This window comes from Astyanax mexicanus, chromosome 3 (assembly GCF_023375975.1).
Source record: "Astyanax mexicanus isolate ESR-SI-001 chromosome 3, AstMex3_surface, whole genome shotgun sequence".
Classification (NCBI taxonomy): Eukaryota; Metazoa; Chordata; class Actinopteri; order Characiformes; family Acestrorhamphidae; genus Astyanax; species Astyanax mexicanus.
In genome coordinates this window covers 47249434-47274977 of record NC_064410.1, presented here as the reverse complement: position 1 = coordinate 47274977, position 25544 = coordinate 47249434, and the positions used below count along the sequence as shown (strand labels likewise).

General features: G+C 36.7%; 2 protein-coding genes across 4 annotated transcripts; one reads left to right on the top strand and one right to left on the bottom strand.

Moving 5' to 3' along the window:
* On the top strand, positions 1 to 9747 carry ccn4a (cellular communication network factor 4a). The gene is made up of 5 exons (XM_007258844.4): positions 1 to 217; positions 6885 to 7167; positions 7577 to 7831; positions 8222 to 8415; positions 8570 to 9747. Exons 1-5 carry the CDS (start codon positions 170 to 172, stop codon positions 8867 to 8869), a joined length of 1080 nt encoding a protein of 359 aa, XP_007258906.4. The 5' UTR covers positions 1 to 169; the 3' UTR covers positions 8870 to 9747.
* On the bottom strand, positions 9668 to 25291 carry ndrg1a (N-myc downstream regulated 1a). Of its 3 annotated transcripts, XM_007258846.4 has the most exons (17): positions 25134 to 25291; positions 21794 to 21842; positions 20402 to 20462; positions 20231 to 20266; positions 16240 to 16345; positions 15904 to 16024; positions 15521 to 15583; positions 15337 to 15397; positions 14165 to 14251; positions 14005 to 14061; positions 13816 to 13919; positions 13650 to 13712; positions 13499 to 13550; positions 12901 to 12948; positions 12422 to 12457; positions 12141 to 12192; positions 9668 to 11177 (listed from the first exon to the last, which is right to left on the bottom strand). In XM_007258846.4, exons 3-17 carry the CDS (start codon positions 20453 to 20455, stop codon positions 10936 to 10938), a joined length of 1182 nt encoding a protein of 393 aa, XP_007258908.2. In that variant the 5' UTR covers positions 20456 to 20462; positions 21794 to 21842; positions 25134 to 25291; the 3' UTR covers positions 9668 to 10935. The 3 variants fall into 3 exon arrangements, with proteins under 3 accessions (XP_007258908.2, XP_007258907.2, XP_007258909.3); XM_007258845.4 differs by lacking the exon at positions 21794 to 21842; XM_007258847.4 differs by lacking the exons at positions 20231 to 20266; positions 20402 to 20462; positions 21794 to 21842; positions 25134 to 25291 and adding an exon at positions 17099 to 17273.
* Between the last annotated feature and the right edge of the window lie 253 nt (positions 25292 to 25544).

Below are 25544 nucleotides of genomic sequence, written 5' to 3'. Positions count from 1 at the left end.
AGGGACTGGGAGGAGTGGTGTGGAGAGGGACTGTAGAGAGGGAGGTGGAGGGAGGCCTGTCAGCCTGCAGTGTGAATGGGAGCTGACTGGGAACAGACTGGACCTGCAGCAGCAACAGCAGCAGCTGGTTCTGAATGAAGCTCAATGACTCAAGCCCTCTGGATCCGTGATGAGGTGGCACCGGCCCTGGCTTCTGTTAGTTTCCAGTTTACAGCAGGTAAGAATTCAGTGGACAGTGCATTGAATGAGTTCTGAAATTGAGTCTGTTAACTGTGTGTAACTGTAGGCTAATCAGTGCAGTGTGAATGGAGGATTAATGCAGTCAAAAAACTGATTCAAAAAACAAAGCTATTCTTTTCACCTGGGATTCCTATAGAATAAAAACTTTTATTTATTTTATTAAAATATCAGTACTAGCTGTAGCTTTTTACTCTGTTTAGGCAAATTTGAATTTGAGAGTGACTCAAACTGCTTAATCTGACTGACTAGCATAGGGTATCTTTTCTGTTGAGTTTGACAGTTTTATTGATCTACAAGTATGATCAAACTGACCATGCTGATTGACTAGCATAACCAAGCAGGCTAATCAGCATAACCTGCAAGACCAAGCTTCTTGTCTACCAACTTAAAACAAATGCATTATACACTATGCTGATCAAGAACTGTATCACCAGCTTAAGTTGCAATATAGGGTATGTTTTCATACGGATGACCAATAATCAGCTTTCTTAACCACCTTCACCATCAAAGACCAGCTAGACCATCCAAAACCAGCAACATGTAATGCTTAACTCTGTTTGGGCAATTTTGCAATTTATCATATGAATGTTTTCTAATGAGAGTGATGTAAAATATGATTGTATTGTGTAAATGTGTGTATTGTGTGTATTGTGCAAAAGTATGCTCTGTGTGTTTCTCTTCCCGTTGGCGTGATGTAATGTTATGCAATAGATGAAGCTGCTCATCTTAAGCATCAATCTTTCCCCTGCTGTGTTTCTACATCCTAATGACAATGACCAATACTGCATATCAGTACAATAAATACAGAAGACTTTTAACCCTCTATGGCATGAAATTTGTTTTGTTGGAGGAAAAAAAAAATGCTTTAGGATTTTTCCTCTAACAAAAGTGGTCTAACTGCATAATGTTGCCCTGAGGCAACAGAATACAGGAAACAGAATAAATAAAAACAAATCATATCTTAGCTAATTATATTTCCTCACATATTTAAGCACATTTTATTTAAACATTAAAAAGTATCCTTATATTACAAATTGCTGGCATTGCATCCCATGTGGTTTTGAAGGATTATAACATGTCACACACCCACACACAAAAAAAATCTACCCCTAATCTTATTGGACAGTACGACGGCGTTTTAGGGCCATACAAAAAATAAATAAAAACTGTTCACTTCGAGAATAAAGTCGTAATATTACGAGAATAAAGTCGTAATATTACGAGATTAAAGACGTAATATTACGAGAATAAAGTCGTAATATTACGAGATTAAAGTCGTAATATTACGAGATTAAGGTCATAATATTATGAGAATAAAGTCATAGTATTTTAAGGGAAATGTAGTTCTAACTGCGTGGGTTGCCCTTTAAGAGCGGAGCACTGAAAGGGGCATTTTCCGCTCATTATCTGTTACAGGGCTAATCGCCATTTATCTATTATTTATTATCTACATTTATAACCTGCAGATTATTAATGTAGTGTTGCAATTAGATAATACAGTGTCCAGATTTTCCCATGGTGGCATAGCCGAGCCTTCAGCACCCCTGCCGCGTGCGGGGAGAGCGTGCGCTGCTGCGCGGACATTTCCTGCCTTTTAGTTTGTTTTTTGTGACCAAAGGAACAGAAATAAAGTAAATTCCAGTCATGAATAAAGACAATAAACATTTTACTGATGATTGTCTCTGTGCTGTCAAGATCAAATATACTGTGAAACATGATATGCGTGTCAAAGTTATGCAATGTGGAAATGTGTTTATTAATTTCTCAATAACTATTTAGTAATATAGAGCTAACATATATTAATTAAATAAACATAATTCATATTAAAATATTCTTAATATTTCCTAGTAGATAGTCTACCTTACAAACTGATATAACCTTACACAAAACCCTGTAATACTTTTAGTATTATACACTCAGTCAGCCTCCACGTTTTAAACCTGGTTAAATAATTTAATAAACACATAATTCCGAAAATATAACAAATTCTATGTATTTTATATGAGGCATGTGACTTGTTTCTTAAGGAGGACACTGTGATTTGACAATGTGCAGATCTTTAGTCTATTTTATCAGATATAGAAACAGCATATGTTATACATGAAATGCAATTTTGTGTTTCCATCATTATATACCTGTGAAAGGTGACCATATGGGAAACTTAAAGACCTTGGTCACGCCGTTTCACTATGGAGAAGAAACAGTATCTGTGATTACACGGTTTATGTACAGTTTTGATTTGTAAGGGTGTATCAGAAAATAATGTGTTTAAATGGTTTAATTTACATTTAATTTGCATTCAAGTGTAATTTATATTAGACATACAAATTAGTTGTATGAACAGGATAACTGTCTTTAGTGTAGTTTCTTGATATTAATGTCTCTACATCATACAATTACATTTGGTCACTTTTAAAGCACATTTTTAGGTACTGGAATAAATTATCAAATCGATACAAATTATATTATAAACTGCCCCTTCAAATAAACATCTTAAAACATTCTAATATTATTTTAAGTCAGCTATTTTAATTGTATATAGTGTTACAGATTTAAAGCAGCTCTATATGACCAATTCATAGACAAGTGTCACTGCATTACATAATTTTTATATTATCGTTATTTCCTCATTTTTACAATGTCCAGTTGGACCAAAGTCTTTTAATAGTATATGTATATAATGTATACTTCTTGTTTGTTGAAAATAAGAAAATTAATGAACACAATTCCACATTGTTGAGATAATTGACGTGCATGTCACGTACACTTCACAGTATATTTGATTTTGATATAGATTAACACACAGTCATCCTGCATCAGGTTTATTTTCTTTATTCATGACTGGAATTTACTTTATTTCTGTTCCTTTGTTCACAAAAACCCAACTAAAAGGCAGGAAATGTCCGCGCCGCAGCGCACGCTCTCCCCGCACGGGAGGATTTTTGCGGCAGGGGTGCTGAAGGCTCGGCTATGGGAAAATCTGGACACTGTATTATCTAATTATAACACTACATTAATAATCTGCAGGTTATAAATGTAGATAATACATAATAGATAAATGGCGATTAGCCCTGTAACAGATAATGAGTGGAAAATGCCCCTTTCAGTGCTCCGCTCTTAAAGGGCAACCCACGCAGTTAGAACTACATTTCCCTTAAAATACTACGAATTTATTCTCGTAATATTACGACTTTAATCTCATAATATTACGACTTTAATCTCGTAATATTACGACTTTATTCTCGTAATATTACGACTTTATTCTCGTAATATTACGTCTTTATTCTCGTAATATTACGACTTTATTCTCGAAGTGAACAGTTTTTATTTATTTTTTGTATGGCCCTAAAACGCCGTCGTAGGACAGATCTATGTATTATGTGAAATGACATTAAATAAATTAAAAAATGTTTTGTTGCCTAAGGGCAACACCATACCAAAGACTATTATTATTAGTAGTAGTAGTAGTAGCAGTAGTAGTGAGTGATTTTATCAGCACACCTGAGCATCACAATGATTTTTATCAATATGTTTATTATTAATAACTCACCAGAGAAGAATTGGGTCCCCACTATGAGTTTTGGTTTCTCCCAGCGTTTCTTTATTCAGCTCTGAGGGAATTTGACTTGCATCTGTTGCCTTTGGGTTTTTATGTTTTATGTTGTGTGTTACTGATTCTTTTTATTTTTATAAAATTATTTCAGTGTTATTAAATGATTTTGGTGTAAAAAAAACAGCAAATACTGTACAAAAAGTTGCTTTAATTTGAGAAAAATATAAAAAATGCAGGATAATATCATCATTAAAGAGGTACTGAAAGGTATTAGTCTCAATTACATCACATCCAGTGTATTAGAGGAATGTTGTGAATCCCTGTCTGTTAGGGGAAAGTAAAAGGTGAATGATTACACTGCAGCCTAGTGGCGATTACTCTGCATTACAGTGGGCCAAGCAGTAGAAAGTAGAATGTTTAAATTCATATATTCAGAAATATGCTTTTAAAATGTGTAACATTAAAGGCTTAAAGGACGTCTAGTTATACCAACACTAAAGACCTGTAGTGTTTGGTAATGTTGCTAATGCTCTTTCTGCCACTGCTGTCCATCTTATTAACTGATTATTCCAGCCAGGCTGAGGGAGGTCAGGGGTCGAACTGGCCTAAAGCTACAACCCATCAGAGCTGTTGATGTAGAGAGTTAGCTAATCATTTAAGCACCAGAAAGACACTTCAAGAATGCAAGGATGGCTTTAGACGTCAGTCCAGACCACACACAACTGCATTCTTATTGTTTTCTAGATTCTTACAACTGACTTCCTACTTCTTATACTGCTTCTATCCCTGTCTCAATTAATAACACCATAATAACGACTAACCTAAATCACAAACTAGCTCATATAATGAAGGCAAAGTGAGTTTATTTCAAATGAGTCCAGGAGCTTTTTCCTGGTGCTGTGCTATTAGGAAAAAATGCACTGCGATATACTTTTCTTTTATATAAATTGCAATTTAAAAATATACATACAGCTCTGGAAAAAAATAAAAGACCACTTCAGTTTCTGAATCAGTTCCTTTGATTTTGCTATTTATAATATTTATAATATATAATTTTTGGCTTGTGATCATCCATCTTCCTCTTGATTATATTCCAGAGGTTTTTAATTTGTTAAAATCAAAGAAACTCACAATTTTTAAGTGGCCCCTTATTTTTTTTCAGAGCTGTATGTAATTCACAGATTTCACCAGAATTCAATAATCCAAGTTTCCAGCAGTGTGACTATTGTACATATACATATTATACTGTGATAATGATACTGAAACAATATATAGCGCAGTCCTTCTCTTCATAGAAGCAGTCATAGGTCTGACAGCTCTGACAGTATGGAATTGAATGAAGGCTTGTTTTTTTATCGCTAAATATGTTGCAAAAATAAATAAGCTAAATGGCAGTGATCTAAAGCCGTCCCCCTGAGGAATGCCCCTGTGGTGGCATGCCTGATATTACATTCATTCATCAGCCTCAGCATCCCAATACCCAAAGCAAGATTATTAATGACTGTAACCTTCAGCTTCTGCTAATAACCAGAAGTGTACAAGGTGACTGATAGGCTGCCAAGAACTTGCTGGAGGGAGAGAACAAAGCCTTCAAAAGATGATTAAAAGGGCTTTATTTCTCTCCAATTAACTCTGTTTTTGTAATCCTAACAAATTCCTTTTTTAGTTCAAATTTGATTAAGAGCTTAGGTCATTAAAGCACCATGTTCACTTACATGCAGGGGCAAATCCAGAACTGACATTCTGTGTAAAGGTCAGATTTCAGTGGATTAAAGGAGAAGATTACAAACAAAAAAAATATTACAACTGAATCAATTAATTCAAATTCTTTCTAATGCTTAGTTCTGGAGAATTTCAACAGTCAGAATTGTTTACAATAGTGATGATAAGAAGCAGATGCAATTTATTGCCTATAACCACTGCTTTATAGAATGTTATTACACAAAATGGCTAGACATATAAAGCTATGAAATAAGGGAATATGTTTTTATGTTTTAAAAGTCTTTTAAACAATCTATTCATGGCAAAGATACAGATTATGTTGATCTGCTCTATATAAAGTATTATTGCAATGGCAATACATACCACTATACAGGGCCTGCAAATTGGTGCATCTGTGTCAACAATGCTGAATGCATTGATTAGAAAGGGTGTCCACAAACATTTGGACATATAGAATGCATACAGTTGTACTAACTGTGTACTGAATTTACAAGTTTCAGAGTATTACTATTTTATTATTATCAGCATTGCATAAACAGGTGTATGTCATTTACAGTCCCTAAGCACTTTATATAGGATCACTATACTAATGTTGAGTAAAATACTATACTATATTCTGCTACTATTATACTATAATATGATATATAGTTCTAGTATAAAATATTGGTATTTGTTATATTATACATGACAATGCTAATGACTTGCATATCATTATATCAGTATATTAATTAATCTTTAAGTCTAAACTTATATAACTTACCTTGGGAATTCCAGTTGTGAGGTGTTTTCTCTAGTACAATACTAATACTAATACTGTACTAACACTTAGTAAATTTTCTCTTAAAACAATTGCTCTTAAGACTTACTCCCTAGTGGTGCAGGTTTTGAATGGTGTTGGATTTTTTGAAGATATTTGTGCATGTTGACATGATTGCATCACAGAGTGGGACCTGACATGGTCTTCTGCTGTTGTAGCCCATCTGCTTCAGTGTTTAGCATGTTGTGTATTGCATTCACAGTTGTACAGAGTGTTTATCTGAGTTACTTTTGCCTTTAGGTCCACTAAAACTAGTCTGGTCATTATCTGTTTTCATTAGCAGAACTCCATCTCTTTGGATGTTTCTCCTTATTGCACCACTTTTAAATAAACTTAAACTTAACAAAATTTAAGATCACATTTTTTCCCCGTCTGGTGGTTGATGAGAACATGAAAGTATCTTAAACTGTTGTCCCTTATCTGTATGATTTTACGTAGTGCCCCATGGTCACATGATTGGCTGATTAGATATTTGCCTGAGTTAATAGCTATGCAAGTATTCATAATGCTAACCATCTCTTTCTTGCATTCTTTTCATGTCTTTTCATACAGGCCTTCTGCCAGACTTCCTCCATGGTGCCAGTCATGCCAGAGCCCACCGATCTTGAGCCGTACAACCGCACTCAGTACTGTAAATGGCCCTGCTCATGCCCCGAAACACCCCCGAGCTGCCCGCCAGGAGTCAGCCTGATCACAGACGGCTGTGATTGCTGCAAGGCCTGCGCCAAGCAGGTGGGGGAGGTGTGCAACGAAGCGGACAACTGTGACCATCATCGCGGCCTCTACTGCGATTACAGCTCAGACAAGCCTAGGTACGAAAAAGGAGTGTGTGCATGTAAGTGTTCCCCGCACTAAAACATGTCCTTGTGCTCCAGCCTCCAATAAGCACATTAACACTGTGGGATTCTGGGATTAGATTGAGATTAAGAGGGTGAATTAAGCTGGAAACACAGATGTACAAGCAGAAACAAAACATGTAAACAGAGTTTATTTACCACTTTATTTTCGATTTCTTTTTCCTTATTAGTATTATTTTCTGAAAAACATCACTTTTGGTTGGTTTTAGGTTGCATATCACTTTTGATATTTATGTCCTGTATCTTGGTGCCAGTCCTACATCATATAATCATGTCTTGAAGCAAAAATTACTTTGAATGAATGAATTGTTTGTTTATTTAATATAAAAAAACTGATTGCCTGTAGGCTGCTCATAAATGCACTATGTGCTCTTCATCAATGTCCAGATCTGCTTGGCTCGGGCTGTGAGCACAATGGTGTAATCTATCGCAATGGGCAGAGCTTTCAGCCCAGCTGTAAATACCAGTGTCTCTGTGTGAACGGGGCCATTGGCTGCGTGCCGCTGTGTAACGAGTGGCAGCCCCCCCGGGTGTGGTGCCAGACGCCCCGCCGGGTAAAGATCCCAGGCCAGTGCTGTGACCAATGGATCTGTGAGGAGTCCAGGAGAGGGCGCAAGACTGCACCAAGGCACGCCATGGCAGGTACAGCTTTAGACAGTTTTCTGTGCTTTACATGTCGTTATTATTAGTCATTTTTTGGACCATTAGGGGTCAAGTGCTACTCAGTGGCACTGCATTCATTATTAGACTATTATAAATAGTTACTATATTTACTATCATAAATATAAAAGTGCATCATATGGTTTTTAAGCAGTGCTATAGTAGAACCATTTTTGGCCTCTTGAAGAACACTGGGCCTTATTTACCCATCATTCTTTAAAAGACATTTCGTCGTAAAACTCAATTTTTAGATATTCCTACAATTTCGCAAAAAAACTGACATTAATTATTTTGGATTTGTTTTAGAATTTAAGATTTATACAATGTCAATTATGAACTGGATTGATAAATGGTAGCCTGTGTTTCTTGAAGCTCTCTCCAGTGGAAAAGACAACTGGCAGCAGAACTGCGTGACCCAGACCAGCTCCTGGAGCCCCTGCTCCAAGACCTGTGGCCGAGGGGTGTCCTTACGCATCACCAACGCCAACAAGCAGTGTCGGATGGTCAAAGAGAGAAGACTCTGCAACCTGAGACCCTGTGAAGTGGACATCACCAAGCACATCAAGGTAGATATGATCTCAGTAAACTTCCAGCACTTACCTGTTGGTGATATAACATTAGGTAATAAATTTGAAATGAAATCATTTCAAGCATTTCTTAGGAATCAACTGATTGCAAATTAAGATTTAAAAGATCTTCATCTTTCTGTTCCCCTTCAAGCCTGGAAAGAAGTGCCTAAACATCTACAGAGAGGAGAACCCCACCAACTTCACCATCTCAGGCTGCACTAGCAAGAAGCTCTACAGGCCCAAGTACTGCGGCGTCTGCACAGACGAACGCTGCTGCATCCCTTACAAGTCTAAAACAGTGCAGGTGGAGTTCCAGTGTCCTCGCGGAGGTGTGATTACCTGGCAGGTGATGTGGATTAATGCCTGCTTCTGCAACCTCAGCTGCAAGAACCCCAACGACATCTTCGCAGATCTTGAGCTGTACTATGAGAACCGTGAGATTATGAACTGAATTCTCAACAGGTTGCTTTTTTATATCGGCTCCCAATTTTGGAGCACAGTAAAGCCAATATTGATACATGAGATACTTTAATGAAATACACAATGTGCAGCACAACCTACACTCACTTGAATTGAGGTACATATATTCATTTTCATAGTGTTTCGGTGCTAATTATATGTTAAAGTTTTGTCAAAGTTAGTATAAGTAATAAATAAAGGACACAAAATTCTGGATGGGGTTATACTGTGTATGTACAGCATTTTATTGTGATTCCTCTTATATACGCCCTTTGACATTTTCCTAATGGAAAGAAATGGAATATTATATTATATATATTATATTTCCATGAGTACTCCTTTATTTCCTGAAAAATATTTATCATATTAATATCAGCTATTTTTGAGCAAAAGAAGGCCTGACCAGTTTGCACGTTTGAATATAAGTTGTAAGTATTAAATGTGTAAAAAGGAGCTAAATATATTATTGATTTTATCGCTTGTACTTAAGCTTTAACTTATTCATGAGAGTGTAAAGTGTAAAAACTGTAGCATATGACTTGGTATGATGTAATGAAATGAAGTGATGATTGGTGATGATTTGTTATGTTTTTAATTTTTTTATTTTATTGGGACAGATTTTTAACGCCAAGGTTGTGTCCTTATCATATCTATCCCATAAAACTCAAGCATGAAAGGTCCAGTTTTGCACAGACCTGACATTGCTTTTATATGAACTTGTGGTCATTTATTGGCCTTTTATTGAGCAAACATTCAATTTGTTAAAAATAACCAGTCAGACCAAAAAAGGGCAGAGTTACATGTTTTTTATTTTCTTTTTTAAATAAATACAAACTGTTATCCCATTAAAAATGTATAGTGTGATCTGCATTTGGGCTGTTGTGCATCTTTACAAAGCTAGGTATTCTAAAAGCCTGCAAGTCTGTGCTGTAGTGCAAGTAGTACAGGAGTAGCTGCGTTACAATTTCTCCCTTTGCTCTTTCAAAACCACCACAGAAAAGAAAAGAAGAAACATTAAGTCCAAGCAGTGGATTCCATGGCACATTTTGTTCTGTTGTGCTTAATTGCATAGAAATGATCATTAAGGTCCAAAACGTCAATGGTGCATAAATTAGTTCTCCGGATAATTCAGCATACAGATACAAACCCTACAGTTGTGTATCCTACAGTGTGTTTATTGTTGCTTCATTGTTTTTTAAGAACGAGAGGCGCCACCTTTCTAGGAATGTTCTGAATGTGCTTTTTACAATCATTTGATCATTAATCATCGATAAAATAAAATAAAAAAACAGATCATGTTAAAGAACAACAATCACTGGGTTACAAATATAACCCCAAAACGGAGGGTAAATCCCACAGAGATAAATGAAAAGGAAAATAGTCTGTGCGTGTCCCTTATTTTTTTTTAAAAGGTAGGTAGCATTGAAAAAAAAAATGCTTCCCAGTAACCAACCTAGCCTGCCATCACTCATTGCAGTCTGTCCAACATAACATAACAGAAAATGAATCATGTATTAAAACTAGTAAGCAAGTATTATAGTACTGTTATAAAAGTCAGCCATTTACAGTCATTCGGTGGTAAGTGACACTACAGTCAAGTAAATGCAAAGAAAGTAAAATTGATGAAAGGAGATGAACACAGATTTACAAACGTTTATGCTCCCTTAAGAGCAAAGCACTCTCCGACTCTCCATCACAGTGTCTCTGTGCTGCGTTGCCCCTAATAACAATAAAGCCACCATCAAACAATGGCAGGTTGTGCAGAATAAGGGAGCGATCAGCCTCCACCCTCATTTATGTCGCATCTCCCCCACAGCTTTGTCCAGTGGACACCTTCAAAAAGTGGCCATGGCAGATGGCAGACAGACTCTTTGGCTTAGACACACTCGCTCTGTGACTATCACAGTGCTACAGGGGACGGGGAGGCCTTGAGGGTGGGCCCAATAGCAGGTGGCCTGCACTCCGTGGCTGTTAGTTTTAGTGGCAGCGCAGCACGCACAGATCAGGGGGAAAAGGAAGTTGTGTGGTGAGGTTTAGGGGAGGTTCAGAGGAGCCTCTTTAACACGACACTTCAGTGGACTTCATCACGGTCTGGTCCACGGAGGTGTCCATGGTGTCGGTGTGGGAGCGGCCGCGCTGGTTATCGGCCGTGTGGGCGCGGGCCCGGCCCTCGTTGGTGTGAGAGCGGCTGCGGCTGCCCTCGTTGGTGTGTGACCGGCTGCGGTTGCCGTCGAAGGAGGCGACACTGGAGCCAGAGGCTGTGCGGGAGCGGACCAGGCGGGTCATGCTGGCAGAGGGCACTGAGAGAGAACAGGAACAACATCTGAATAACAAAATCAGACCCTCCTCACCTGACCACTCAGCCTGAAAACCTGATGTCCAGTGACCTTTTAGCTTCTGTTAAACATTACATGTTGACTGCAGTGGTCAGCACGTGGGCTGTTATCAGCACAAGGGTTCACCACTAGGGGGTGGAAAAGGGAGAAACTAAAATGATCAACAGGAGCTGGATTGATGGTAGAACCATTATTATAACCTATTTATCTGGACTGTAAAGGTTTAGCTGGACTGTTAAGGTTTATCTGGACTGTAACTATCTCTAATATTACAATCAATGTTTATAAATTTCATTAATACAAAAATTAGTGTTTTTTGTCACTTTGCTTTAGATTTTTTAAGACTCAGCTCTTGTAATATTTACAGTTTTATTCAACCAGTAGCTGGGTAAATTAATAATTATTAAGGGTACATCTAGTAAGCTGTTAATAGAAAATCTAAACATAAGCCTTGCTCTTCAAACTAGCTCACAAATTATTTTTCTAAAAGAGAAATGAATGTGACTTTATACTGTATTTATGGTTCTCTGCATCTGTTTCAATAGAAATGTCCCAAATTAACTTAGAATTTAATTTGATGTTGAAAACAGTTAAGAATGTTTTTTTCCCTTATCCTGTGCAATTAAAAATATGGATTTTTGTTAATGTTTTTGCATGACAAAAGTAATTTTAAAAATATCAATTTCTCCTCCAGTTGAGACACCTTAATTTTGTGGAAAAACATTTCATGTGCAGAGTCATGCAAACACTGGTTGGCTTTAATATATTTTATATATTATATATGTAAAATTTTATGTTTAATTCTAGATATTTATAATACATGTATTTTACAATGTTTTATATTTTTTTCCTTGGTTTGTATATCTCATGCTATATGTATAAATCCATTAATATTTTCATTTTATTGGTTTGTTTATTCATACTTACTGTAGCCCATGCCCTGGATGAAGTACTTAAAGGCTTCTGTCAGCTTTCCAGGCTGTGGATAGAATTTGAAGCAGTCAGCTGTACAGTATGAATAGCTTATCATGTCTATAAAAACATTTCCTAATTTGTGTTTTGAAATGTGGAGACATCTGTCAGTAACAGGTGTTTGGGAGAGTATTAGAGTTGTGCTGTATGTGCCGCTTTAATCTGCGATTAACGATTATCTCACAGCCAGCGAAAGCTGGCCAACGAGTGTGGCGGTGAGTACGATTGACACACACCTGGTCAACCTGAGGCAAGCCTCCGCAGTCAGCCATCTGGTGAAGGAGAGGAAAAAAAGAGGGAAAAACAGGGGAATGGGTTAATTTCAGACACAACACACGCCTCACTGCCCATTGACTGCAGCTTTGTTTTCACAGACATGAAGAAAACACCGCCGTCCATATAAATGACTCAATCATCATCAAGTGTTCTATTAACCAGCCAACTCCCAGCACTTATCAGCACCAATGGGGCATTTGAGCAACCATAAACCTGCTTCCCTCATGGCCACAGGGGTGAGGCTGGTGAAACTAGGTCAGCTGGAGAAGGATTCTGCCCCCGGGTTCAACCATGAAACTGGCCCCGCTGCCCTCTGGGTAAATCAGTCACCAGCTGCTGAGCTATTGGAATCTTATCAGCTCACACCTTTTCCATCCAGACTATTAATTAGCCAGCCTAGCCTAAAAAAAGAACACAAAACAAGAGAAATCTAGCTCACCTTGAGCAGTGTGGTCTTGGTTGGGTCCAACTTGGTGTTGCATTCAACCTGGAAAATGGAGAAAAGGATTATGGTAAACCAATAAAATGTGATTTACATATTTTGTAAGTACTTTTAAGTGTGCAACAGAAACAGATAAAAGTCCAGTACTGCTTTTTCTACACAAAGTTAATCTTTAAGCATTACCTTAACCCTTTTATCATTGGTTCAAATTGACCCCAGTGATTTAAACCTCTAGATTATAATTTCATTATGATTAAAACATGTTGGCAAAGTTTAAACATCTCGTAATTAACTATTATTTCATTTTATTGTGAAACAGTCAGTGGTTTTAACATTACTACAGGCAACTACAAGCTGTTGTTAAGTTAGGGCCTAAAACATGAGGAAGAACACCAAAGAACACCAGTACATACAACTGTGGTGTTAACTGTAAGTTTTAACTATTTCTTTTTAGTTATGAGCATTCAGTTGGGCAAATTATGAAGTTTAAAGTATGAAGTAGTATAGAAATCACAAAAATGAAGTAATGTTATATCCTTTTTTCAGACACATTATACATTAACCCCACATATAACTGTATCAGTGTTAAACCTACCACAGCATCCACTGCAGGAGAGCTGTCTCCAACCACTAGAAGAGAGGGACACCTGAGGACAGAGCAGCAGAGAAGCATTATGACCCAAAATAGAAACAAAATAATCAGTAAAACATATTACAAACATTCCAGACAATGCACTGAAACCTACTTAATGGTTCTAACATTGACAGCTCCACCAGGAATAGGCCTTTCAATCTCCAGGTCCCTCCGGCTGTAAAACACAAATGTAGAAAATGTGACACAAAGTAAAAACACTGTGAGCAAATCCTCCTTCATTATATACATTCATGGTGATGAAGCAAATTTACACTCACCTGTTGTATGACTTGACAAAGAGCTGCAGGTTGAACTGGTTCATGTCATTGAGGATGTGGTGGCGGTAAGTGCCAATTAGGTCATGGTTGAGCTGGATTTCCTCCTAAAAACAAGATCACATCATTTCAAAACTCTGTGTTTGAAATTTAGCAACCATAGCAAGCACACAGAGCAGAGTCCAAACTCACCTTTCCAAAGAGATGACTGATCAGCATGTCTGGCATGGCATGAGTCCAACCACTGATCTGTAAAACATTTAAACATTAGTAAATAGTTTAAATGTCATCTTCAGATCATCCATCCCTCAGAACAGAATGATATTTAACACAGAGTTTCAGAGTTTGATACCTTATGAGCTGCCCAGTCCATCCATCCCTCAGCACATGGGTTGATGTTGATCAAAACGACACCCTCCACCATAGCAGGGTAGTCCAGCTATAACAGAGAAAGAGGAAAATCTTCAATCAGCCATCACTGCAAAAATATGCTTTGTTTTTGGGTGTTTTTTGATGCTGTTGCCGACTGGTGTTTAACTGAACAGTGTATCGTTATGTAGGACCTAGTATCATATTGCATTATCATGAATGGTGATGGTGATTAAATATATATATATATTTGTCTAAGTATTATTTTATATTTACTTTTTAACTTATTTAATTATTTATTTATTTATTCATAATGTTTGTGTTCTTTCTTTTATTTCTTTAAAGGCAAGTTTGTTTGTGTTTACATGTCCTCTCTTGCAAAAAATGCAAATTTATTCTTTTAAAATTATTCTTCTATTAAAAGGGAGATGGTGGTAGGCCAAGACAAAATGCAAAAATATATATATTTTAAAAACGTATATATAATTATATATTTTAAACATTTTTTAAGTAAGATTTACAGCTAATATATGTGATATTTCTATTTATTTTTTTCATTTGTGGCAGCTGTAGGACTACGCAATCAATCATTTAATTCTTACAGTTTTTTCCACATCAAATAATTGTCTACATTTCAACAGCCCATCACCTGCCTTTTCTCTGCAGCCTGTATGAGTATTTATTTGTGTGTGTGTTTGTGTGTGTGTGTGTGTGTTTTAAGGATGAATGGAGGGCACTGGATGAAAGGATGAAGGTAGGGCCAGGGTTTTTCAGTTTATTATTTCAGTTTGAAAAACGTGCACCCATTTGCTGATTTTTTTTTTTTTTACAAAAAATATACAGTACAGATTTTCATAGAATATTTTTTAAAGGATTATCCCATGCATAAATAAATATCTATGTAATGTAGCAGGAGTTTATAGTTTAAAAGTTTAAACTGTGAGGCAAAAGCTAAATTAAAACAGATAAAGACTTCCCACAGAGAGAAACCATGGTGCTCAACAAGTTCTGAACATTCCTCCGCAGCTAAACAAGTCAGAAACAATAAGCAAGAACATGCTGCCAAAACACCACAAAAGAACGGGAGTGCATTTTTAATCCTGCTCTGATTAAAACGTCCAAAAGGTAACTGTGAAAGAGTAACTGGCAACTCACAGCAAACTTTGCGAGGATGAAGGCACCGGCTCCAACCGCCATTCCAATCACACTCTTCAGACTAAAGATACACAGAAGATAATTCTTTTAAAAATATTTTATATAAAATGTATACTATTATATATTTTTTTATTTTACATCATTTATATAATGTTATTTTTATATTCAATGCAAAAGACCTTACCCAAAATGTTTCAGGACCAGAGGAAGGGTCTCAGAGAGCTGATCCATGGAAGGATACTCATACCTAGAACAGTTTAAAAGGAACAGTAGTTAGTAACAGTACATGCACAATAAATTGTAATCAGGACAATTGAGGCATCTAGTTAACGTCTATCCACCTTCAGAAAACATGTTTTTTTTTTCATTCTCTTGGCACTACTGAACTAAAGCAATTCAGGTCAGCTTTCAGGGCTAAGCCAAAGCCAATAATTGATAGAGGCTATTCAGCCAAGCACAGTTCGGCTAACTTAAGGTTGTGCCAACTAAGGTTTGTGCAAGTACAGGTAAGAGGTCAAAGTCTATAGACCGGATGACCTAGTTGAGTTAAAAGCTCTGAAATCTCACCCGGTAGAGAAGGTGTTGGCACCCTCATGCTGTCCTGGGGCATCCACATGGCACACAGCAAAATGCTGCATGATCTCCTGCATGTCCTCATGGCTGAACAAGGTGTCAAAGCATGTCTTGTCTTTATGAGGGAAAAAAGAGACAAACAAACAGTTAAAATGACCTTTAAAGTGAATCTGTTGGGTCCTGCAGTATGTACCAAAAAATAATCACAGAATTATCTTGATTTAGCATGTTAAGCTGTGTAAACTCTTTCAGAGTAAAAGGGAGCATACACAATTTTTTAAATTAATATTCCTTCTAACCTATGAAAGATTTCAGGCTCAGGACACTTACGGTTCAGTCCAATGTCATGAAGGGTGAGAATGACAGGTCGGTCTCCTTTAGGAACCCCCTTCATGGTGCAGTGGACCCTGCCATAAGGGGTCTCCACATCATGCTCCTGTAAATGACAGGAACACACTGTTCAGAATCTTCCGTGGTCAAACTAAAGCCGGGGCATTGCAAAGAAAAGGCATCTAAAAGTTAATCTGAGTAAAATTTTGAAATTGAAAAAATTGAAATAACAGATTTAACATGCTTCAAAACAGTGAATTAGATGTTGTACAGATTTATGTGTTAAGATTTTATTCATGGGGCATTGAGCAAAATGTTGTTACATAATCAATATCATATATATATATCATAATGTTTCAATGTTTGCCAAAGAAAAGTGCATTTCTACATTGATTCCCTGGAAATTTAAAAGAATCTTTTTACATTTTACATTTTCAAGTATTTTTTAGTTTCTCTTTTTCAATTCCTTATAAAATAACACATAGCATATAACATAGTGCAATTTTCAAACTATGCAAAATAATGACAAAAACTAAAATATGAAGAACACTATATGTCTGTTTGCTTCTGCAGCTTCAACTCAAATAACCCCAAATGCATTTCTTCATAACAAGACTGGTACAAAACCATTAAATCATCTCTAGCAAACAGCCTCACAGACACAGCCACTAAAAAGCTTATCTTCTTAAGCACATCCACATACTGCAGACTGGTAGAGCGTGCAAGAACCTCATTGTCCTCGACCTCACCATCAAATTTATTCCTGCCTGAGACTATTTTTCCAACCAGCACAATCAATTATTCCCAACAACAAATGACTGCTATAATAGTCTGTTAAAAAAAACACATTGAAACTCACAGAAACTTCAATTTCAAAGACGGGCTCCGACTCTGAGTCCTCCAGAACCATGGCTGCAGGCTGTGGTTAGTGCTAGTAACACTGAGTGCCTCTGAAGTTCAGTAAGTAGTTAAGTAAGATCCGATTGTGGGTAAGCTCTTGCCTGTGCTTAGCTGCTTTTCGTCTGTGCGCAAGGTTTTATACCCCTGCTGCCACTCTTCCTCATAAGCCCCAAGCTCCCAGCATCCTTTGCGCCACGACCAAAACAAGCTAATTCTGGTTGAAGAAATCTGTAAATTGGATCAGCCAATGTCAGGCAATTGGAGCATTCGGGTAGCGGAAACTTAAAGGTCAATTAAAAGTGCAGCCAGGCCGTCACATGATGAGGCTGGATGCAGTATGACAATCGTGTCATCAGGTCAAATAAGCATCAGTCAGATGAAGGCAATTGGATGTGCCTGAGGAAGGTCCTCCTGATCATTATCTGGCTGAGGTTTTTCATCTACAGCAGTTTTCTGCTTTTTTTCTTTTTAGAGATATAATAATATATTTCTGTAAAAAAGGTAAAGAAGGACCAATTATGAAGTTTTTTTCTCGATGAAATCCATAAATGTCTTTAGAATTTGGGACAGAAAGAGTATAAAAGGGACCCCATCACAGTCCAGCATGATCAGGGATCAGTAGAGATCGTACTTGAACTAGTCTAGTCTGTTTTATCTCATGAATACAATTTGTGTAGACTCACTTTAAGGTAGGGCTGGACAATAATTGGATATCAGTATGATATATATATATATATATATATATATATATATATATATATATATATATATATATATATATATATATATCATAATAAAAGATAATAATAATAATAATAATACAGTAAGTGATATGATATTGCATATTGATAATGCATTACGTGCATTGGCAAATTCATTTTTGCTGAGGTTTGAAGATACAAACACTCATTGCATGCATTATTGGCAGATTTTTTTTCATATCAATATTGGAATAATATGGTATCGACCGAAAATTAAGATACATATATTTATATATATTGTGATAAAGTGCAATTTTGGCCACATCGTCCAGAACCTCTTTTAGCCTACAAAAACAAGAAGTTCCAGCAGAACAATGAACTACAGGATTACCTGAAGGAGGGGCTCTGGCTAAAGATCAAAAGGCTGACAGGGCAGAAACCAGTCCCAGTTCTTTCAAACAGAAGCACAAAATCAAATAACCTATTTAACACAGGCCCATGAGATAAACATCTTACGCTCCTCCTTGGCTGCTGAGTGAAGGCAAACACATGTCGTCTGCCCATCGGCACTAATCTCTTTAAAGAAGACGAGCGGCCTTACGTGCGGACCGTCAGCAGCCCTAAACCAGTTCTGGGCAGATGGCTGTCGCATCTCTCTTCTGCCCACGTCAATACAGGCACATATTAAACACATGGCCTGGAAACATGACAACTTTAATCTGCGCAGGGGTCATCACGAGAGGGCAAGCTACTGCATCGCCTCACATCACCCACCCCTGGTCCCTCTGGAAGGCACTGGCATGTGGAGGGGTGGGTGCTGCCCTGCTAAGATGTTCCAAAAGATGAAGCAGCTGAAGGGAGGGAGAATCTGTGCTCAGAACACAGCATAAACATGTGTGTTTTGGAAAACACTAAGACGAGATGTTCTTCTGCTTGAATAATCTGTAATCTACACCCTTCAAGAAAGTGTTCTTGGAGTGATGCCATTAAAGAGAACCAGTTTAGTTTTTCCTGGGAAAAAATAGATGCAGAAGTACTCAGGTTTTTTTCTGGAGAATTACTAATGTAAGAACTATCACTTTTAACTGATGTAAAACTATAAAAAGAACACAAATATTCAAAGCATAACATAATGTAACATTATTTTATTTTTAGAAATCAATTGGTATTTAATATCTTCCTTTTTTAAACTGATTTGTGGCATCACTAATTACACAACGCTTTAATTGATAAAGCTTATAGTTTCTTTATGGATTATGACTCCATAGAACCACCAGAGCTTCCTGTCTATTTTTCTCACTGAGATAACATAGAAACAACCAGTTTGCACTGTTTTGCATGTAAAAACCAAATAGTGATCCTTACAGTATAATTTATCATTTAGAGAAAAATGGTTTAATTATCACTGAAGATCAGCTCAGACAATATAAACTAGATTGCTCTACTGTCTGTGGACATCTGTAGGATCTCACAACCTAAACATATCCCAGGTCCTTTATTTGGAAGGAGAACATCAATCAATATATATTATAGTAAAGTTTAATTATATCATACATTAGATGACCAAACAGGGGTTTGTGGACACCTTTTCTAATATAGGCATTCAGCTATTTCAAGCTGCACCCATTGCTGACTTAGATGTGCAACTACACACTCACACACAGCTTGTCTGGTTCCTGCAGAGAAGTACTGCCAATAGAATAGGACTCACTAGAAAAGATAAACGTGAACCTATAGCATAGGTTAGTGTTTCTCAACCCTGGTTCTGCTGACACCCTGTGCTTTACACACTTCACTGGATTCCCAGCTTTAACACACCCCCTGTGTGTGCCTAAAAGGGCTTGGAAATGAGCTGATTAGTTGAAGCAAGTGTGTTGGGAGCAGGGGAAGCACTAAACTGTGCAGGGACAGGGTGCCTCCATGAACAGGGCTGAGAAACACTGATCTGTTGGATTCATGCCTAATGCCAGGTAATGCTAGAGAAGTATAATATATATATACAGAAATAAATATATTTAATACCATTCATTTGGCTAATTTTGAAAGAAACAATGAATGTACATATCCAAATATTTTGTCAATATTGTGCATCATTTATATTGAAACTGAATTGTTTTCCTGTGAGATTCCTGCTCATGAAATGGCATCACCTTGGACCTTCAACAAAACTTGACTAGACTTAAACAAAACTTTAAAAATGTTAAAATAAACAGACAAAAATTATTATTCTATAAAGTATTACATAATTATAAACACCTATACAGTACATATCTAAATATATCAATTGATTTTCACCACTAGATGGCAAAAGTCAGGTCAAGAAAACGTCAGGTCTTCCTAAGCAGTGCAAGTAACACTGAAACTTAAACTGTACTTTTAAACAGACTAACCTTTATTTCCAGCTGCTGAACAGCCTCTCTCAGTCCCTGAAAGAAAAAAAAAATACAATTCAAGCATGCTGGTGTACAGAGTAAGACAGCACATATAAGATGTTTGAAAAATTGAGAATTAATTTTACTGAAAAAAAAAGTTTAATTAATTAATCATAATTAACATCATACCTGGAGGTCCTTCTCCACAAGCAGAGGTTTGGACTCAATCTGAATCTCCTCCATTTTCAGTCTGGTGGACAAGAAGAAGAAGAAGAAGGAAGAGGAAATTATGATTTTATACACAACGGAAACATTTTTACATTTGTGCGCCGCAGCATTGTTGCAACACGTCTGAATCACTCCACCGCAATAAAAAAAGGAAATATCAAATTACCAGTTAGAGGGAGGATCTAATCTCCTCTGACTGTTTACATCTCTTTCCAGATCCTGCTAGTGATCAGGAATCACATCCATCACACATTTCCTTTGTTCATTTTTGGAGGTGCATTTGTATGCATGTTACAAACTAAGGATTGGAGTTTGCACACTGGAAAAAATCAGCACCATTAAAACTAGAAGGGAACCTGTATTGATGAATTGGTCTATAATGTTCTGTTGTCCTTCGTGTGACCCAGGATGTATTTTTAGTGACCTCCATAATCGTTCTGTTCTTTTCTCAGTTCTTCAAAACAGATTAAATTGAGATGTGGGGAAAATAACGACATTACACGGCGGTAATGCTTCAGATTATGGAGTCTTGAGGATGGCAGCTGGAATGTCGCTGTGCATGTAAATGGAGCAAGAGCATCAACAGGCCCTTTGTTCGGCCAGAGGTTTCTAGAGGTCACGAGTCAGGCTCTTCCTCCATGGCGGGCCTGGACGCTGCACACAGGAAGCCTCTGACACGGCTGCTTCCACGAATCCCTGCGGTCCACACCACAAGTGTTTTTTACATCTTGGCTGTGAGGCAAACTTGAAAGCCATTGTGCTTTATTCACCCGTAAACTGAAGAAGGAGTTTTTTTCCTTTCTTGCTCTGAGACCTGAATAGCTGGGGTTGAGTTACCAATTTATAAGAGCAACCAAGCCAAGCTTGTTTCTAGGAGTGTTTTTGTGGCTTTGAAAGCATGAATGCCGTTCGTTGTTGTCCGATTCATTTAAACATGGCCTCAGCTTTTAACACTGTGTGAAAATTTCTTTATAAATGGACTCATAAAAAACGTTTCCACAATAGCTTATATTATCTTTTTGTACATTACACTGAAGACCAAGTTACTAATTTGAATTTGAATATATATATATATATATATATATATTTTTTTTTTTTTGACAAAAATGTTTGCATTTAATTTTTTTGCAAGCCATCACAATAGTTCTGTTTTTTTACCATGTAAGAGATGCCCACTAGGTGACTACTAAAGTCCACAAGCAATTTTAGGCCAAAGCTTGCCTTGTACCTGTAATACCACCCTCATTCTACAGCCTGCTCAAGCCTATGCACTGTGGTTCTCAAAAATACACCTGGCAGCTGCAAGCTGCAAACTGAGCTGAGTTGGCAATATGTGGCATCTAGGTCACTCACTTGTTTCCAAGCTGTGAGCCCTTGTAGCCTCTCCTGGTTAATCGTTTACCTGGGAGTAAAAAAAACAGGCTCCATCAGTGAAGCCTCACTGAGATCTAAACGCTGTTCTTCATGAGAACAGGACGTTAACCCTGACCGTTATTTAAAAAAAACACACACCCACAATGCAGAATGATCAAGGTATACTGCCAAAGGGTTGGCCACTAATGGACTACTATTGGACTACTAACTACTAATGGAAAGGTTGTTTTTTTCATTCCCACATGTATCAAATCACACATTCTTACATTTGTAGTACAGTATATTACAACTATGTACTATACTGTATTATACCTTATCTTCGTAATCACATAATGATTCCAATAGTAGATGTTAAACTCCTTGCTGAGAAAGTACTTACAACATTGCATAAAACACAGGAAATGTTGGTATCAGTTCCCTTTTTGAACACAGCTCCCATCTTCCACTGTCACTGCAAAATGAAATGGGCCTCTGTGCTTTTTTTTTTATATCCGTTACTGCCCTTACAATTATTTTGAAATACCAGAAAGTTCCACTAAACTTTCATGGTCATGTCAAACCACTGATAAGCAATCTAATAAGTCATCCCAATTCAATCGAGCAATCAAGCAGCTGAAAACTATTTTTTCATTTTTCATCCTTTTGGACAATTTTTTAAGTCTCAGATCAGATATTTATTATCAAAAGGCAAACCTGTTTTTCACTTTGTATGGACGTTAATGGAAAATAAGAGTCAAAATAATTTTAGGACATTTTCATTGCTCTGTTTACCTATTATTATTTGCATTACAATTATTTTTGTATTATTATTTGTCTTCTATAGCAGCTGTACGCACACAAAAATAGGTACGATATAAGTACGTTCTAATTATATCCTCAAAGTTATAATATTGGTCTTTACAGGGTCAGATGTGTTCACTCTAAAGAAAAAAAGTCTTTCCTAACAGCAGGAAGTACAGATTTGTACCATTATACACGGTACATTTAGTATTCTGTATCACTGTACTATTACACAATATATATTTTAATTTAATTTAATACATTTTTATTTGAAAGCCAGACCATTTTGGATCCTCAAGTTTCTAACACATTCAGCTTTTTAATGTTGATGTTGATGATAATGTTTATAAGCTTTATAATCTTTACTGGTACAAAAACATGGGTTAAAAAAAGGACTTTCACTGAAAGGTACTCTGTTGTACTTAAGTTACAGCCACAGGGAAAAGCTTTGTACACTTTTGGTTTAAACAATGGAGAAAACAAAAAAAAAAGAAAAAAAATCTTAATACATATTTTTCAATGGACAGATTTTACTGTGATCTACTATTCCCTGCCTGTCTGAAACATATAAAGGCATATTTCCTGTATATTTTAAAAATAAATAGTGTTTTTAAGCGCAATTATCTAAGTGTAGTAAACCCACTGGTCTGTGCCCATATGTGCAGACTGATTTAGAAACAAAATTAAGGACATTCTCAGTGCACTGGCTAAGTACAGAAAGCCCAGCATCTGCAGAAACAATGATTGCTCCCCTAATCTTTGGAAACTCATTTAATCTGTCAAATCCAGAGGCTGGAAATATCAGCTAAGCTCGGGTAGACCTACATTTTACGCCTGAAAGGGATACTAAAATTAAGCTATATTATTAAGGCGACACAAACCTATGTTATGGGTTCTCTGTTCTCCTCTGAGACTATTTGCCAGTGCATTGTAAACACTCAAATCTTTTAAGCCTGTGGGTAAAGTGATCTAGGCATTAGAGAGTGCGTGTTACGGTGATTAACAAACTGAAGGGTGTTGCCCTGCACTTAAACAGGGACTTCAACAAGTGCATGGTCTAAACACCAATGAATCATATTACATTAAATATATATATTTCAGTGCAGCAATACAGATATTATAACATGTTAAATTATTGAATAAATGATCTCTAACGAGTATATACTTAATATATAACAACAGTGGAGAACTGTGGAATCAAAAAACAAGGTTATAAACTTCACTAACTGTGTTTACATCAGACTTGCCTTCTGACAAACTGTCTTACAAACAGCCCACTCCTCTAAAATACTTTAGCATAAAATAATCAGTGCATGCGGCAGCGGGGAATTTTATAAAATAAATGTAAGCTCGTGCAGTGTTTTTATAAAAGTCAGGATTCAGTCTTTGTTCGCCCTGAGTCCATCGCGCACGTGCAAAGGCACGCAGACAGTTCACAGTGTAAACAAGAGACAGCGCTGTGGTTTCAGACCCCACCTGTTTTCAGACAAATCCCGTCTTCTGCGCTCTGATTGGCTAGAAGTGTCCAGAAGTTCTACGTGAGATATGATTTTTTTTTTATTGATTTACTCATCCGAACTCTCTGACTATAATTAGACATTAAATATATAACTTGTTTATTTGAATAAAAAACTCTTGAAATTACTATGACTATTTTTTTTATAAATGTTATATATATATATATATATATATATATATATATATATATATATATACAAAATCTGATTCCTAAATTCTCTATTATGTTAAATGAAGTATACAATATCATAAACATGTCAGAAGAATACCTAAGAATACCTAAAGAATACTAAACATATAGTAGTGATGGTTTTGTTTTTGCCAAACAGCCTTGTGTGTAATTTATTTTATTTTATTTTTACTTTTTTATGTTTTATAAAATATATAGACAATAGTAGTTTAAGTGTTGGAAATGTGTAAGTTTTTAGTTCTCCAGATTGATTACATAATTCAAATATTAAAACATAAAATAATTAAAAACGTAAAATAGAATTTGACTGATGGTCCGAAAAGTACATCAGTTGTGTGTATTTTTTTTTCAAACTGTTTTCCTTGAACTGAGCAGCCACCACTCTCTAAGATTATGTGATTAATTGTTTATTTGATTGTTTGTTTTATATATCTGTACACTGTTAATAAGTTTGACTACTTTTGGCCAATCAGAGCGCAGGGGAGGCGGGGCTTGTCTGAAAACGGGTATGGAAAACTATGTAGGCGGCACCGTGCGCTCGTGCTCTTTCTTTGTTGCCATTTATTTACAGGAAATTCTTTAGAGAAACTAATTCTATAATGGATAAATATGAAATGCGACTAGATGTACATGTTATCATGGCAAACTAACCAGAGAAAGATTCACTAAAGTGGTGGTTTAACAGAAAGTTACTTTTACCAAGCAGATAATATTACAGTTTTCAGCTGTAAAACAGTGACTACAGTAAAGCATTACTGTATTTAGATATGAAGTAAATAACTGACACAGGTGTAATAATAAACCTAAGCATGAAATTATGTCATTACTCACCGGTTAAGCTCGATTGTCCAGTGAAAAAATAAAATTCATGCAAATCTTTTTTTCTTAAGATCAAAAAAGGTTGAAAAAGTGGAGAAAGTTGCTGCAGATGTTCTCGCCGAGTGTAAGACAATGCTCCTGTTATTTACTACGTGCTGCAGTTGCAGGATGTGACAGGCAGTTTTATAAAGGCGTGTGTGGCCAGCCCACTGTGAGCCGAGCCCACTGCTATTGGGCAACACTGCCTCTCTCAGTCTTACCGCCCTCTTACAGCATGCAGGAGATATGATGACATAGATCAGATTAGTAGATGCTCTTAATTAAAATGGACAGAGATAGATTATTGCTATAGGTTCCTGCTTTGGCAGATAGGATGCAAGTGTCTTATTCAGTATTCAGGGTTAGGGTTTGGTATTTACAATG

Bases quoted from the DNA above. Each gene is read 5' to 3' on its own strand.
- ndrg1a (XM_007258846.4), bottom strand. From the start codon at position 20,455: ATGGAGGAGATTCAGATTGAGTCCAAACCTCTGCTTGTGGAGAAGGAC. The intron at 13,920-14,004 runs GTGAGTTTGGAC...TCTTGTTTTTAG, and splicing joins TCAGTCATCTCTTTGGAAAG to GAGGAAATCCAGCTCAACCA. The intron at 12,458-12,900 runs GTGAGCTAGATT...CTCCTTCACCAG, and splicing joins CCAAGACCACACTGCTCAAG to ATGGCTGACTGCGGAGGCTT.
- ccn4a (XM_007258844.4), top strand. From the start codon at position 170: ATGAGGTGGCACCGGCCCTGGCTTCTGTTAGTTTCCAGTTTACAGCAG. The intron at 7,832-8,221 runs GTACAGCTTTAG...TGTTTCTTGAAG, and splicing joins ACCAAGGCACGCCATGGCAG to CTCTCTCCAGTGGAAAAGAC. The intron at 8,416-8,569 runs GTAGATATGATC...TTCCCCTTCAAG, and splicing joins ACATCACCAAGCACATCAAG to CCTGGAAAGAAGTGCCTAAA.